The sequence below is a fragment of the Mustela erminea genome, chromosome 9, assembly GCF_009829155.1.
Source record: "Mustela erminea isolate mMusErm1 chromosome 9, mMusErm1.Pri, whole genome shotgun sequence".
Taxonomy (NCBI): domain Eukaryota; kingdom Metazoa; phylum Chordata; class Mammalia; order Carnivora; family Mustelidae; genus Mustela; species Mustela erminea.
The window spans coordinates 73,949,135-73,966,967 of NC_045622.1; the positions used below are offsets into that span (position 1 = coordinate 73,949,135).

The 17,833-nt window shown below is 34.7% G+C and overlaps 1 protein-coding gene across 3 annotated transcripts in view; it reads left to right on the plus strand.

Moving 5' to 3' along the window:
* The window catches only part of PRMT3 (protein arginine methyltransferase 3), a 130,679-nt gene that overhangs the window by 58,646 nt on the left and 54,200 nt on the right, over positions 1-17,833 (plus strand). For all 3 annotated transcript variants that reach the window (XM_032356360.1, XM_032356359.1, XM_032356361.1), the window contains one exon: positions 15,214-15,292. In XM_032356360.1, coding sequence (XP_032212251.1) covers positions 15,214-15,292 — 79 coding nt within the window. The remainder of the gene's footprint in view (positions 1-15,213; positions 15,293-17,833) is intronic.

Here is a 17,833-nt window from a genome sequence, read left to right on the forward strand (position 1 = left end):
TATTACAAAAAAATTCCTAATATTCAGGCTGTGTCCACATTTCCCTGATTGCTTCATGAATTTTATATATATATATATATATATATATATATATATTCTTACACTTGATTTGTTTGAATCAGGATATGAGTTATATATACATGTTGCATTTGATTAATTTGTCTTATAAATCTTTTTTTAATTAAGCTCTTTATTTTGAGATAATTGTAGATTATATCACGTGCAGTGGTAAGAAATAATAGAGAAATGCTTTATTCTCTTTACCCAGTTTCTCTTAATGATAATAGCTTGAAAATCTATGGTACAACAGCACAACTAGAATATTGATAGTGATACCATTGGATACAGAACAGTTTCATCACTACAAGAAGCCCTTCTGTTATCCTTTTATGGCCACACCCACCTCCCTCTTCCACTCCCCAGCCTTGACTTCTGACAGTCACTAATCTGTTCTCGATTTGTATAATTTTGTCATTTCAGGAATGAAATGGAATTGTACAGTATATGGCCTTTTTGGGTTGGCTTTTTTCATTAGTTTAATTCCCTGAAGATCCATCCAAATTATTGTACATATCCATAGTCTCTCCCCTCTTTCTTAGTAGTATTCTGTGGTATGGATATACCATACTTGTTTTAACCATTTAACTTTTGAAGAATATCCAGTTTGGGGCTATTGCAGATAAAGCTGTATGAACATTTGTGTATATAATTTTGTGTGTACATAAGTTTTCCTTTCTCTCAGGTATATGCCCAAGAGTACAATAGCTAGTCATATGGTAATTGCATGTTTAGTTTCATAAGAAACTGCCAAATTGTTTTGCAGAGGGGCTGTACCATTTTATATTCTTACAGGCAATACATGACCATTCCAGTGGCAACATCTGTCTACATTCTTGCCAACATTGTATATTCTCACTATTTTTTAATTGAAGCCATTCTGATATGTGTATAGTGATATCTTATTGTAATTTTAATTTGCATTTCTCTAATGGTTAATGATGTTAAACATCTTTCCATATGCATATCTATCTGCCTTCTGTATCTTTTCTTCAATAAAATGTCTGTGTCTTTTGCTCATTTGCTAATTGGATTATTTACTGCTGAGTTTGGTAGTTCTTTTTTACTAGCTTTTAATTGGATATGTGGTTTGCAGATATTTTTCCCAATCTGTAGCCAGTCCCCTTAACAAAGCCTTTCACAGAGCAAAAGTTTTAATTTTGAAGTCCGATTTATCAATTTTTATTTTTATGGATCATGCTTTTGATATCAAGTCTAAAATCTATAGTCTATAGGTTCACCTCCTTTTTTTTTTCTTGCCATTCTTTGAGAAACTGAGTCAGTTGCCCTGTAGAGTTTTCTGCATTCTAGATTTTGACAATTGCATCCTCGTGGTGTCACTTAACATGTTTTTCTATCCTTTGTATTTCTTGTAAATCAGAAATATGGGGTCCAGAAATAGAGGTTTAACATATTAAAGTTGTCCCCCTTTCCCCAGAATACTTCATGGGGAGCAGTGGTGGTTAGTTTCTGTTGCATTGAACAAGGGACTCAATATCTGCAGTCAAATGCTTTTCCACTGAGCTATACCCCCTCTGGTTGTCTCTGTATTATGCTAAAATTGATCAGTGGCTTTTTGGAGCTATCAGGCTAATCTATTCATTATAAACCTACCTAATGGTTTTAGAAGCATTGAAAATGATTTCTCGGATTTATTATTTCATTAAAAGTTGCCAAATTATGGTATTCTACCTGTACCAATTATTCTTTGTTAGCTGAAATTATTTCTGAAGTACTTTCTCTCATCAAATATTTGGTTATGAACCGTAGTTAAATAGGAAAAATAGGATAAAATCTCAATATTTCCTATTTATTTGCCATTTTCAGAGTAGTGAATGATCATTACAGTGTCATTGCTTGTATGTTTATTTTCGTGGACAGATGTAGCTAGTTTTTTTTTAATATGAAAAATTTTGAGTTTATACTGATTTTTCCAAATTAAGATTATGGAATTATTTTTTTTTTTAAGATTTTATTTATTTATTTTGACAGACAGAGATCACAAGTAGGCAGAGAGGCAGGCAGAGAGAGAGAGGAGAAAGCAGGCTCCCTGCTGAGCAGAGAGCCTGATGTGGGGCTCGATCCCAGGGCCCTGGGATCATGACCCAAGCCGAAGGCAGAGGCTTTAACCCACTGAGCCACTGAGGCGCCCCCAAGATTATGGAATTTTTAAAGCTTTTAATTTTATACTTATATTTCTTCTCTACAGAAAATCTTGATTTTTAAGATAATGCTAATTACTTATTGCCTTTATCATGTAATTGCCTATTGTAGTTTCACAAATTTTATACCACCTTTATTACTAACAGTAAGGCTTCTACATGCAGTTGAAGATTTCTTTGTAATTTCTTTTGTTCTAGAATATATCATAGGAAATGCACAGTGTACTGTGTTTGAAAGTCATTTGAAGTAATTATTTTCACTGGTTAGGTAACCAACGTGACATATAATCAGATTTATTTATTTCCTGTTCTTCACTTTGGGACATTGTGTCTTCCTTTATTTAGTTTAATTTTGTGTTTTAATTATGAAGAAATGATGTGATTCTATTTCTTTTGTCCCTTAGTGAATAACTTTTTTTATGCTTTTGACTTATATAAAAAATATTAGATATATATGTCTTTATATTTTCACTTCTGTTAAACAAAAGTTAGCATATTTTATAAATTGTTTTATATATATATATATATATATATGTACTCCAATAGAATTCTCTTTAATAAAAATACTAGCTAATACTTTAGTTGTAATTTTTAAAGTAGAATAGCCAGTTATAATTAATGGTTTTTTTCCAACTTGTATGGGGGTTGAAAACACTTTTAAAAATTAATATTCAGGGTGCCTGGGTGGCTCAGTCGGTTAAGCATCTGCCTTCAGCTTAGTTCATGATCTCAGGGTCCTGGGATTGTGTCCCACATCTGGCTCCCTGCTCAACGGGGAGCCTGCTTCTCCCTCTGCTCCCCCTGCTTGTATGTGCTCTCTCTGTCAAATAAAGAAATAAAATCTTAAAAAATATATATTCTTTGGGGCACTTGGCTGGCTCAGTTGGTAGAGTACACAACTCTTGATCTCAGGATTGTTGTGAGTTTGAGCCCCATGTTGGAGAAATAAAACCTTTTTTAAAAAGTAAAAATTAATACTGCATTTCATACCCTTATCCTTGGAAACTGGTTCTGTAACTCTGGAGTAAGACCCATATGTGCATTTGGAAAGATCTTGAGATGATTCAGTTTTGCCTTTTTCTTTTTCTTAAAGATCTATTTATTTATGTGAGGCAGGGAGCATGTGAGCAGGGAGAGGGGCAGAAGAGGGTAAGGGAAAGAATTTCAAGCAGACTCCCCTGTGGAGCCAGCTGTGGGCCTATCACAACCCTGAGATTATGACCTGAGCTGAAACCAAGAGTCAGATGCTCAATCGAGTGAGTCACCTAGGCACCTCTGGTTTTTACCTTTGATTGTCTTGCTTATTGGACCTTTGCTGCAGTCTGAACAAAAGAACCAATTTGACTCTCCGTCTTTTGTTCATTAAGTGAGAGTGCCACCTAGGGGAAAGACCTTTAAGATGGTAGAAGTTTTTCAAATTTCAGAAGAGTGTGCAGAAGGAAGGAAGTAGTCTTGACAGAGAGTAGCAAGCACATAATAAATGGTAGCTGCTACTATTATTATTATTATTATTTTATTATTATTATTTTCATTCTTCTTGCATGGAAAGTAACAATCAAGTGAAGTAGTAATAAAATAGGAGCTGCTCTGACAAATAGTTGTTATATACATGTAAAATGCTTTTTGACTGTGTAATACATAAACGTTACAAATTTCATCTTGTCTTTACGCCACCACTCAGGACCTACACTGGATCCCCCAACAAAATCTGTTAACCAAATTCTAGTGTATCCTTTCTGAAACATTATAATAACTTATAACATAAGTCTCTACCTCTTGGCACATTCATTCATTTCTTTAACAAATATTGGGTGGCTACTATGTGGCTAAGGCTGTTCTCGGCAGAATAAAGCAGTGAACAAAATAGATGGCAAGCCCCACCCTTATATCTAGTTTAGAATAAGCATATTCTGCATATTATCCTACACCTTGCTTTTTTCTTCTCTTTTAAATCTATAAATTTCCCATTATGACTACTGTAGCTGTATCTCATAAATTTTTTGTTCAACTCAAAATATTGCCCTGTGATCTCTGCTTTGGTAAATGAATTATTTAGAAGTGTGTTGTTTAATTTCTAAATGCTTGGAAATTTTTTAGGTACCTTTCTGTTAATGATTTATGATTTAATTTGGTTGGTATCAGGGGACATAATGTGTATGTTGCCATTACATTAAATTTGTTCAGACCAAGAATATGGTCTGTTTTGTTGAGTGTTCCAGATTCATTTAAATGAATGTGTATTCAGCTGTTGTTGAATGAACTGTTATATACTTGTCAATTGGGTCAAATTGGTTGACAGTATGTATCAAATCTTTTAAGTGCTTATTATTTTAAGTCTATCTGTTCTGTTAACCACTAAAAGAAAAATAATGCAGTTTCTACCTATAGTTCAGGAGTTGTTTCTCTTCTGTCAGTTTTTGCTTCAGATATTTTTATGTAGTTTTTAGGTGCATACACATTAGAATTATTATGTATTATTGATAAAGTTTGGCTTCTTTATCATTATGAAGTATTGTTCTTTGTCCCTGTTAAATTTGGTCCTTTAGTTTACTTTAACACTTTTCTCATTAATTGTGTACTATTCCAGACACATTTTAACATTTACAAACAGATTTGAGTGTGTTTTTCTTTTGCCTTCTTCCAACTATTGCATATTATAGAACTAGTCATAAAATCTTCCTTTTAATAAGTTGTGAAATATAACATGCACAGAATATACAGACGAATGTAAGAAATAGTTATATAATGAACACCTGTGTAATCATTAGTTAGATCAAAATGCAGCTGCCAAGTATCTTTTCAATTTTCTTCAAATATCTTTATATACTAATTTCATCCTCGGATGTCTTTTTTTACATATCTTCTCAAATATATTTAAATTTTTCTTTTTATTTTTTTTAATTGTATCTGCTACAAGTTCTTTCCCATCCCAGAGAGCTTACTACTCTACTGACCAATATGGTAGTCATTTACTTGCTTTATGTTTTTGCCACTTACATTTATATTCCTAATCAGTTTAGTTTATATTTTCCAGTTTTTGAGATTTATGTAAATGGACTCAAAACATAACTATGTTTTTATATTAAAAAATAGCTTTTTGCTTTCTTCACTAAGTCATGTTTGTAACTTTCATTAATAATGCCCGTATGGATCATTTGTTCATTTTTGTATTTGTATATTCTATTATGTGACTGTTTAACAGTATGTTTATTATGCTACAATTGGTGGACACTGGATCATTTCCAGTTCTTTCAGCATGACAAATAATAGTGCTGTTGTATACAGGTACATGTGTGCCATTACACTCAAGCGTGCTTTTCTACTCATTTATTTAGAAGTAGAATGGCTAGATAACAGGGTGTGCTGCTCTTCTCCATTACTAGATGATGCCAAACTTTTCTTATTAAAGGTTGTGAAACTTTTTTTTATTGTTCCGTAGACTTGTCAACACTGGACATCGTATGACTTTGTAATTATTGCCACTCTGCTAGTCAGTAGTAGTTTCTGTTTGTGTTGAATTAGTAATGAGGTTCACCATCTCTATATGTGATTATTGGCTCTTTGGATTTCCTGTTTTGTATAGTAATTGTGTTTAATTCTTTGTCCATTTTCCTTTGGATTACCTGTATTTTTCTTTCCTTTTTTTTTATTTTTAAGATTTTATTTATTTATTTATTTATTTGACAGAGATCACAAGTAGGTGGAGCAGCAGACAAAGAGAGGGTTGGGGGAAGCAGGCTCCCCACTGAGCAGAGAGTCCGATGTGGGGCTCAATCCCAGGACCCTGAGATCATGACCTGTGCCTAAGGCAGAGGCTTAACCCACTGAGCCACCCAGGAGCCCCTTACCTGTTTTTTTCTTAATGAATAGTGTTCTTTGAGGGAAGTAAAGATATGTGTGTGCTTGGTATCTTTTCAAATTCTGCCTTTTTAATTCTTTTTATGTTTTTTTGATGAACAGAGGTTCTGAATTTTAATCTAGTCAAACTTACATCTTTTTCTTTATAGTTAATACTTCTACGCCACCCCAGAACATGAAAATATTCTCCACAGACTTTATGTCTTTTTAAGCTATTTGAAAGTCTTTAATTCACTTAGATAGTTTTGGGAATAAAAATTGTCGGTCTTTCTGGAGGCATTTTGATGACACAGATCAAATTCTTAAATGTGCGTGTCTTTTAATCCAGAAATTCTGCTTTAAGAAGTTTATCTTAGCCAGGGCGCCTGGGTGGCTCAGTGGGTTAAGCCACTGCCTTCGGCTCAGGTCATGATCTCAGGGTCCTGGGATCGAGTCCCACATCGGGCTCTCTGCTCAGCAGGGAGCCTGCTTCCCTTCCTCTCTCTCTGCCTGCCTCACTGCCTGCTTGTGATCTCTCTCTGTCAAATAAATAAATAAAATCTTAAAAAAAAAAAAAGTTTATCTTAGCCATAAATGTAAAACATTGAAAAGATGTCTGTGTGTGTTTGTGTGTACATATACATGTTCAAAACATTATTTTTCTTACCTATTCCCCAGTAAACAAATACAAAACCTACAGTATTCTTTCTGCGTGGTAACAGCAGCCACCTTGCTTTTGCCAAGTGTATGGCTGTAACACCTGTCTCAGTCATTGTAGAGCTGTCAGTAAGGAAAGTATCTCAGTATCTTCTTTATCACATTTGTGATACATTCATTCGCATTAGCACGTTAAGTTGAAAGAGGCAAGAGATAGACTGGGGAATCACTGAAAAAAACTTTACAATTCAGGTATTCAGTGTGTAAGGCTATCATAAATATTAACAGTGAAATAAAGATTATATTATATCCTGTAAAATCTTAAGTTTGGTACATTTTTAGCAGAGAGCATTGTAGATTAGGAGAAAGTACTTATCAGTTACTTTTTGGATGTCTTTAGAGTAGTTCTCATGGTGAAGGGTATCCAGTTTTGCCCACCTGGGAATATTTGGGCATTGGGAAATGTCTGGAAACATCTTAGGTTTTTATAGCCAGTGGGGGGGAGGCGGTTAGGGAGGAAGAGAGACAGGAGAAGAGTGCTGATGGGCCTGTGGTAGGTAGAAGCCAGGGTACTACTACATATCATACAGTGGACAGGATTGTCTCCACAATAACATATTACCTGGCCCAAAATGTCAGTAGTGCCAAGGTTGAGAAACCCTTTAGTTCTCATTCCTATGCACTGATAATAACTCAACTTCTAAATGAGGTCATATTATAAAGTGCACCTGACCTAATATGGGACATCAAGGAAGATTTTCTTTAAAAGGTATCATCATTAGGAATATATTTTTGTCAGGGTGCCTGAGTGGCTCAGTGGGTTAAGCCTCTGCCTTCGGCTCAGGTCCTGATCTCAGGGTCCTGGGATCGAGCCCCGCACCGGCTCTCTGCTCAGCAGGGAGCCTGCTTCCTTCTCTCTCTCTTCCTGTTTCTCTGCCTACTTGTGATCTGTCTGTCAAATAAATAAATAAAATCTTTTTTTTTAAAAAAAGAATATATTTTTGTCACACAGATATACAGTAGACACATCCTTAACCAATCTGCATTTAATTCAGCAAATTAATGATATTCTGCATTCTCTCTCTATAACGTGCTAGATTTCAATGGCTAACTGAACACTTAAAGCAGGTAAATTACCTTCAGTGTGCTCCTCCTGTTTTGCTTGTATTAGTTGTATTATAGGTTTACCAAGAGCTTATTGTGTTTGTTTCCCTGCTTCTTTATATAATATCAGCTAATATTAGCATAAACTATTGAACAGGACTGTAAAAAAGATTCCTGTTGAGTAAAGTAGTGAGTAAAACTGTTGTGACAGAATAGAAGCGAGTAGGTAGGAATTATGGAATTCAGAGATTTTTCACTTGGCAAGGTACTCTTAGATTCTTTTTTCTATTTTAAAATAACCCAAACTGGAAATTACTTACAGTACATTATAAGTGTGGTTTATGCAAGGAAAATTGTGACAATCCTCATTGATAGATTCACCCTTAAAGAGTATTAGTAAATAGGGACGCCTAGGTGGCTCAGTCCTTAAGTGTCTGCCTTCCGCTCAGGTCTTGATTCTGGGGTCCTAGGATCAAGTTCTGCATTGGACTCACTGCTCAGCAGGAAGCCTGCTTCTCCCTCTCCTACTCCCCTGGCTTGTGTTGTCTCTCTCTGTCAAATAAATAAATAAAATATTTTTTTAAAAGAGTATTAATAAACATATCTGCATTTATTTGTGTTTTTTTCTTAAAGCATGTTGTTTTCAGTTAACAACCAATTAATAGTTCTAGTCACTGTAGGTAACAGTTCTATCTACAGTAAATTTTATAAAACTGAGAGTAGTATTGGAAAAAAGTGTCATGAAATATTTATTATGCTTCAGAAGTATACTGAAAATTGGGTTTAGATTTTGTAGTCTTGCTTATTTGTTAAAACTAATCTTTTATATTTAGATAAATTCAGTTATTATTTGTCACTAGACTTTCTACAGATTAACTCTCCATTTTATCTGTAACTTTCCCCCGTCGCTCTTTTTAATAATTAATTCTGCCAAAGAGTGTATCAGTAACTCAGTTATTTGTACTAAAAAAAAAAAAAAGAGAGAGAGAAAACCTTATACTGAAGGTATCAGAAGTATCTTTTATCATTAATTTATTCTGAGATATGAACAGACATTTTAAAAATAAGGTTCCCATTTCAATGAATAATGTTAATATCTTAGTCCCAGATTTAATCCAATGTTTTTTTTTGTAGTAACTAATTTTTGAAGTATAAATGCAAATTTTAATTTTAAAAAAGTAAATGTCTCTTTGGAAAAAAGAGTGCTCCATGAGCATCATGGGAGAAAATATTGGGTATAATTCTCTTCCAGATGGCACCCCTACAGGTGAGGCAGTAGCCTGTGAAATTACAGTCTGAATTACACTGCAGATGAGCCAGGCATTTGGAGGAGCGCCTTCTGATATCAGTAATAAATGACTTGGTTCAGAACCAAGGACAGTTCCCAGGAAATTAAAGGCTATTCTATCACATAGAAAGCCTATAGTAAAATGAAGTTTAGCAAAGTGGAAAGTTGAGAGAAAGGACAACAGTTAGCAATACATATATAAATCTTTTCATCTGCTAATATTTAAAGCTAGATATGTTAATTTATCTCATAGATGTCATATATTGGTTCTACATATATTCTAATATTTGCATTGATTTTCTAAACTGATAATTTTCATAATGTATAGTGGCTTATACCCAGTTGCCAACTAAGCTATCCCTCTGACATATTATGACTCAGATACCTATTATAAATTCTAATCTTGTTTGATATGCTTAATGGGAAATTTTTCATTTCAGAACATTCGAGTCCTTAATTACAAAGGTAGTATAATATAATACAAACACTAAATCTTATTCTCAGTTAGGTATATCAGCTTAAGAAGTAACATGGGGGGTGCCTGGGTGGCTCAGTCATTAAGTGTTTGCCTTCACCTCTGGTCATGATCCCAGGGTTCTGGGATCAAGCCCCACATTGGGCTCCCTTCCCAGCAGGAAGCCTCCTTCTCCCTCTCCCACTCCCCCTGCTTGTGTTCCCTCTCTTGCTCTGTTTCTGTCTGCAAATAAATTATTTATTTATTTATTTATTTATTTATTTATTTTAGAAAACAGCAATATAAGATAGTTATTCAGAACGTGACTCTCTAGTTAAACCAAGGTTCAAATTCTGGGTCATTCAACTATTCCTGTGACTGTGAGCTGTGTTTTAAGTCCTGTGGTTTATGCCAGCTCTTGATCTCAGCCCAAGTCTTGTTCTCAGGGTTGTGAGTGCAGGCACCATGTTGGGCTCAAAAAGGTTCTTAAGATACCCAGTTGTATTAAGTACGAGAAAAATAAGAAAACGTGGGTACTGTTTCATTTTTAACAAATATAATGTATGATACTAATAACTCTTATTTTTTTATTCATTCAGAAGTTTTTTACTGAGTTCCTACAATCTACTGGCCACATTTATAGCCCTCAGGAATGTACCTTCAAACAGTCCTTGCTCCTCTTGGAGCTTACATTTTAGTCAAGAGTTAAACACAAAAATAAACCACATTTTAATTCACGAGTGTCACAAAGAAGTACAAAGTAAGGTAAATAGATGGAGCGTAATAGAGGAAAAAGATGCTATTTTATGTGGAGACATCAGGAAAATACTTTTTGAGGAGGTAATAGTTGAGCAGAAATCTGACTGCTGAGTGAAATGAATGACCAATGAAATTGTCAGTCTTCACTGAGTCTAAATGTGAAGAAATATTAATCTATTCTTGGTTTGAAGGAATGCTTTTCCGTTGATTTATTAGTTCAGCTAGTCTTTAAGTTGAGACTTACAAACTGCTTTGACAGATAGAAGCCTCAACATATACTTACATAAGTAACACCTTGATACTGAAGTAAAAAAATTTATAGATATAGAATACCATTATTAATTGTACAGCAATGCATTGGGTAAAGGGAGTTAAAAATGGGGAAAGATTAAAGAAGAAAGACTGGGGCACCTGGGTGGCTCAGTGGGTGGAGTCGCTGCCTTCAGCTCAGGTCATGATCTCAGGGTCCTCAGATGGAGTCCCACGTCGGGCTCTCTGCTCAGCAGGGAGCCTGCTTCCCTCTCTCTCTCTCTCTCTCTCTGCCTGCCTCTCTGTCTACTTGTGATCTCTCTCTGTCAAATAAATAAATAAATCTTTAAAAAGAAAAAAAAAGAAGAAGAAGAAAGACTTGCATTAGCCTTCTGCTTCCATCCATATTAGCCCATTTATATGACATAGTACCTGAGCCCACATATTGATTTCTACCAAATTAAAGAATTATGTGATACAGTTTTTCACAGGTTTTATATGTTAACCCTATGCCAAGAACTGTACTAAGTCCTTTACCTGTATCAACAAAAGCATTTGATTGTTTGCTTTCCGAAATTCTCTGATCAGTAGTGATGACTGATTGAAAAAATGGGAAGGAAAAACATGGCATTTATCGAAAAGGTATTTTTGCTGCCAAGGATGATTATCTTTCTTTTGTTTGTTTGCACCTGATTTTACTGTTGAATTTAGCAGCAATAGGAATAGAATCATAAACCAGTGTTTTTGAATCATAAACCAGGGGAGCAAAAAATCGTCCAGTGTTATTCATCCAGTCATATGACTTAAGGCATTGAACTTCTCTGTTGTTGATGTCTATAATGTTAGGTTGTTTGAATAGTTAAAACCTTAGGAACTATCTCTAATATGGTTTAATCAGAATTGTAAGCTTAGCTAAGGTAATCATTATAGGCTTTGTGAAAAAATGCTTATTGATGTTAACTATTTTAAATAGAAGCAGACATATGGGAGTGTCTTAAGTGTAAATACCAAAATTTGAAGCATTAAATAAAGCTGATTTTTTTCCTTTTTTTCCTTTATTTTTTTTTTATTATTATTATTATTTTTTTGCCTTGCGGGGAAAAAAATCCTTGTGATTATCTTTGTGAGAAGAATCTTAAAGTTGGAATTGGCACTAATTTGGCCAATATGACCAAATTACTTTTTGGGGGTTTTAAAATTCTATTTCTTAATTTAAAGAAATTTTGAGTGTTTTATATTTTGTATTATGTATATGTGCACACATATACATAATCTTCACTGGTCTGAAAGAAGTGACACAAGAAAATGTATTCTCTAAACCCCCTAGAAAAAGAAAAAAGAGGAATTCCAGTTCTGACTCATGGGTTGTTATAGGACCCATTGACTAAATAAACATGAGATGATTCTGGATAGCCTGGTAAAACTTTATTTTCTAATTTATTAAATATAATTTTAAAATTTGACAAGCCTTCACAGATATATTTTTTAAATATCTCTTAAATGTTAGGCTAAATTAATAAGATTTATTGTTCTAATCTTTTATATGTATTAACATATTTAATCTTTGGAACAGCCTTATAAAGTAGAATACCAAAGTTGTCACTTTACAGATGAAGAAACTGAGGTACAATGATGTTAATTTGTCCAAGGTCATATAGAGAAAGGGGGCTCCGTGATGTGCCCGGGTGGCTCAGTCAGTTAAGTGTCTGCCTTAGACTTATATCATGATCCCAGGGTCTTGGAATCAAGCCCCCGCCCCAGCAGGGCGTCTGCTTCTCCATCTCCCCCTGCCTCCTCCCCCCCGCCCCACTCATGCTTACAGGGTCTCTCTCTCCCAAATAAATAAATAAAATCTTTTCTAAAAAAGAGACTCCACTGGGATTTAAACCCAGGAGTATACCCTTTTCACCACTATTGGCATTGACTGTAGCACCAGTTTAAAATATGCCACAAATTTAATCTCTAATGGATAGCTAATAATAACTTTATCATAGATACAGTAAATAAGCATGTTGTTAGAAGGAGCTTCTTTCAGTTACTGATGGAAAAGAGTTTGGTTTATCTGTAGTACATGGAAGTAAGACAGTTTGGACATAGGAAGCAAAATACTTAGCTTTTTGCCAGCTACTTTGAAAGTTAATACTAAAAACAGTTTGAGACAGTGACAAATGAATTTTTTTTGCCCCCTTCCAAAAAAGACTAGACATACTAATGAATATTTAGTATGTATCAAAATGTGAATTATTTTATTTAAATTAATGTTTTAACATGCAGCAGTCTTGCAAATAAGGTTGGTTTTTTCCCTGTCAACCTGTTTTACCAGCTGATCTTTTTCCTTTGTCTGTGCACACATATACATAGTCTTGGCTCATCTGAAAAAAAAGAAGTACTAGGAGGAAAACAGAAGACTTCTCTTTGAATAATTCAATTAAAATTCACTTTAATCAGCACATGAATGCTTATTTATAAGGAGTTGTGTGCATAGATCTGTATGAATTATGTCAGATTGATTAAGATTTCTTAGTTGACTTCCTAAAGTTTCTTGTTCTTTGAATACACAGATGATACTAATAGTGAACAAATTTGTAAGAGTTAGACATATTACTGAGATGCTCTAACCAGAAGAAAGCTTCCACCAAATCCTTAATTTTCCTAATGTAAACAAATTAATAAAAGGCTTTGTTGCTAAGTTTTTCTTTTGTAGACAAGTATTTTCTTTTCAGTGAATTGGTATGTTGCTGGGAGTGGGTAAAAATCAATATAGAGTTGCTAGTGGCAGTTTAATTAGGTGGGGTTTTTTTTAAAGTGATTCAGGCTTGTGAGCTGTATTTTCTATAAATTTAAATGTGCTGTTAATCTCTTGTGAAGATTTGGGGCACTTCGGTGGCTCAGTTTGTTAAGGGACTACCTTTGGCTCAGGTCATGATCCTGGAGTCCCAGGATCAAGTCCTGCATGGGGTTCACTACTCAGCAGGGAGTCTGTTTCTCTCTCTGACCCTCCCCACTCTTATGCTCTCTTCCCCTTTCTCTCAATCTCTCTCAAATAAATAAATAAAATCTTTAAAAATAATGATAATAATCCCTTGTGAAGATTATCCATCTCAAGTTTGCAGGTTTTCCTCTTCTAGAGACCCCTTTAAAAAGTCTTTGTTCATGTGGTTAAAGAGTATTGCATTTATCCTGTCAAACAGTTATTTTTGTACAGAACAAATGAGTAAGTGAGAACAGTTTTTATTTAGAATGCTGTCATTAGGGCAGAATTCCTGTTGGTTTACTCTAAGCAGTAAGAAAGTGTTTGCTGTGCTAAGCACCACACTGAGCACTTCACTCTTCCTGCTGCTCCAGGTGGGGAGCGGGGTAGACTCTAGAAGGAGAAAGACTGACTCAAGCTGTCATTGATCCCTTACTCATGATACCAGTAGTGGTAAATTTCTTTTCACCTGTGCTATGATTATCCTTTCTTGGTGGAGAATTCATTACTGGTGTCTAAAATCTGGAGTACTGCAGGGCTGTATTTCATGAACATAGAACACTAGTTGTGTAAGGTATTGATAGGTGTAAAGTAGGGGGGAAAAGAGGTTTGTAAGCAAAAGAGTAACACATAGTTAAAATATGTTCAGTAGTCCTCTTTACCGTAACACTTCCCAGAACTATCAGCGTGATGACGTGCATTATGAATCTCAAGAGGAGGATAAAGCATCTGGGATTTCTTAAAGATTCCCTCCCTTTTTTTTTTTCTTTCTTTTTCTTTCCTTCTTTCCTTCTTTCCTTTCTTTATTTACTTTTTTAACAGAAGAGACTCACTAGATAAGCTCTTTGGGAAATGCTATTCTAGACTAGGCTTTCTTTTTCTTTTTTCTTTTCTTTTTTTTTTTTTTTTAAGATTTTATTTATTTATCTGCCAGACAGAGATCACAAGTAGGCTGAGAGGCAGGCAGAGAGAGGCGGGGGGGAAGCAGGCTCCCTGCTGAACAGAGAGCACGATGTGGGCCTCCATCCCAGGACCCTGGGATCATGACCAAAGCTGACGGCAGAGGCTTTAACCCACTGAGCCACCCAAGCACCCCTTGACTACGTTTTCTTAACCTTAGCCCTATCAACTTTTGGGGTTGGACCATTCTTTGTCATAGAGCTTCTTGCGCATTGTAGCATGTTTATCAACATTTCTTGGCTTTACATGACTAGATGCCAGTAGCACCCTTCCTTCCCCCCGGGTTGTGATCATCAAAAATGGCACTAGATATTGTCAGATGTCCTCCAGTGGACAAAAATCTGGTTGAGAGCCACTGTCTGGATTAATACTGCAATATTCTAGGTAGTTAGAGGGCACGTTAACAATTTCTGTCTCAGATTTTCCTATTAATGAGGAAGAAACAATGGTCTAGAAAGCAGAAGCACGGATTAAGAAGGTTCAGTACATTTGACTGTAATAAACTGTCTGGGTCCACTTTATTCCCTGGCCTGATTTTTTAAATGTACTTGGAGAATTTAATGCAAAAAGTAACTTCAAACTTTGTAGAAAATTACATGGCAGAGACAAAAAAGTATCTTTTATAGAAAGAGTAGCCCAGATATTTAAGTTGACATACTTATGAGGATATTGATTACACATTTCTAAAATTCTTTTTTTGTGTTTATTTATGCAGGGCTATTTTCTTCTTTTTGAGTCTATGTTAGATTCTGTCCTTTATGCAAAGAACAAATACTTGGCAAAAGGAGGATCGGGTGAGTAAAAATTCTAGTTTTAATAATGTAATTTTAGTCTGGCAGAACCAAGTGAACCTTTAGATTTCAAATAAACTATGCATGACTGAGAAAGTTCCCAATAGAAATGAAAGATGTTTCCATAAGATGAAGTTTGAAGACAGTCATTTACTATACTGTTGATAGTAGAACATTATAGAAAATATGCAGGACTATAAGTTAATGGTATTTCAAGAATGCTTTGTATAAAAATACTAGTGGTAGGACTAGCTTTGGAAGCTATTTAATGTTGAAATCAAAATCTTAACAGAAACTCGTTTTGATTTTTAGTCCTTATGACATCTAGGTGTTTGTTTTTTTCTAATAGAGTATTTCATACTAGGTTGGAAAGTACCTACTTTACTGGAAAATTTTCCAGGACTTCACTAAATATATAAACCTGTCATCTCTGTAATTTAATGAGAACATTTTTAAAAATGACTGTTTATGAAGTGCAGTATTTTTTATACTGGACGTACTGGATTTTTTATCAGTATTTTTTATTGGATCCCAATAAATTTAGAAAGCTTTCTCATGTTCTGTACACTGTAAGTGAGATTGTGTTTTTATAAGCCTTCTGCTGTGAACAGTTATATACAAACAGTCCGTTTCAAGGCAGGGGTTATATTTTGTCCATATTTGACTCTTGAACAAACTCTACTGCTCCTGGAACATAGATAGAGCATCATGTAAGTTTATTGAATCAAATCATTAAAACTGAATTGAATGGCATCTGTCTCCCTTCATTCACCTCTCCCTGAACCTTCACTTTCTCAAAGCTTCAAGATCAACAAGTGGTTTCTGTGGCCAGAGTACAGTTGTTAAAATTATTATATAAAGGGGCACCTGGATGGCTCAGTTGGTTAAGTGTCTGCCTTCAGCTCAGGTCATGGTCTCATGGTCTTGAGATGGATCCCTGTTCAGTGGGGGGTTCGCTTCTCCCTTTCCCTCTGTCCTTCTCCTTCCATCTCCTCCCCTCCCCTCATCTCATGCTTTCTCTCTGTCTCAAATAGATAAATAAAATATAAAATCTGAAAAATTATTATGTAAAAAAAGGTAGATGAAAATTGGACATTTTGAACTAGTGACATAAAGCACTCGATCATAATTATGCCTCCTGCCCATCCATATTCTGTGAAATCACTTTGGCAATTATGGTACCGTAAAAATCAGTGAGGCCAAAACAAAGCACAGAAAATTCTCCAGTACACTAGAATTCTTTTATAATAGCTTTTAAATGGTTTGCCTTTTTTTCAAAATACTTGCATTTATTTTATCACTGTATTTCCTGCAAGCATTTCAAGATGTATTACTGATCTCTGACATGAACCTGGCTAGAATTTATATATATACTTTACCCTGCAAAAATCGGCTACATCTATCTATAGTTGAGTGGCTTTTTTTAAAATGACTGTTATATTTAGTAACTGAAACTAATATCATCTACCATTTGTTGATTGTCTACTAGCTGCTTAATACTATACTTTTATTTATATTATTACATGTATAATTGTCACAACATCCCTCTGAATTTTAGAAACAAAGGTGTCCTAGAGGATGCATATTAAGTGGTCAAGCTTTGACTGTTTTTTTAAAAAACTGAGATCTGCCAATTCCAATATTCATGTTCTTTTCAGAATCCCTTTTTGTATCCCTACTAAAGTGTACTTTTTTGATTCTGATTCTTGCCTTGATATTCTAGGGAAGATTCAGGAAACTGTTTCCATACCTCCCTGAGTGGTATTCATTGATCTTACTGAAGGACTGACAGCAACTTAATGCATTTAAATTGAACTCTCAGTGAAATTCATTAAGAACTTACAGCATGAAAATAATGAGGTTATAGCTGATGAAACAGTAGCAGAGTATTTCCCATCATCAGGGATGAATTGAAGGCTCCTAAGTCTAGTTCTTTTCATATTTTTATGTAGCTCATATTAGCACTGAGGTAATCTGGAGGTATATTGAGGAGAGGGCAGCATTTAACTGCCTAGCAGTGCTATTGAATGTTGCTTATTGACAGAATTGAGAAAAGAAGGCAAAGTCAGAAATGAGTAACGTGAAGTAGACCATTTAACTTCTTTTGTGTTTGAGTATGCCTAATGAGTATCACCAGTCATCAGGTGCTCGTTCTTCTGTTACAAAGCAAATTTTTCTTTTATGTTTTTCTGAAAGATTTAATAAGCAGTTAATGCAATGATTTTTTAAAAAGAATGATTGAATTTTGAGAGAGGGGAAAAATACTAAAGATTCATATAAGCATGAAGGGACCACAATTGATATTTTTCCATGAATTTAGGTACAATTTATGTCTCACTATATATACAATGGTATGGAGGAAGTCCTTTATAAAACACACTCAGCCAGAGTGTATATTCTCCCTATTATCACCAAGCAAATTCTCCAGTATTTTGGAGGTATTTATTTACCACTATGACTACTAATAAAAATGATTTTATAAAGTTAATGAAAATGTATTTACTAAAGATTGCTTCTACTATTTTTAGCTAAGATTTATAAAGC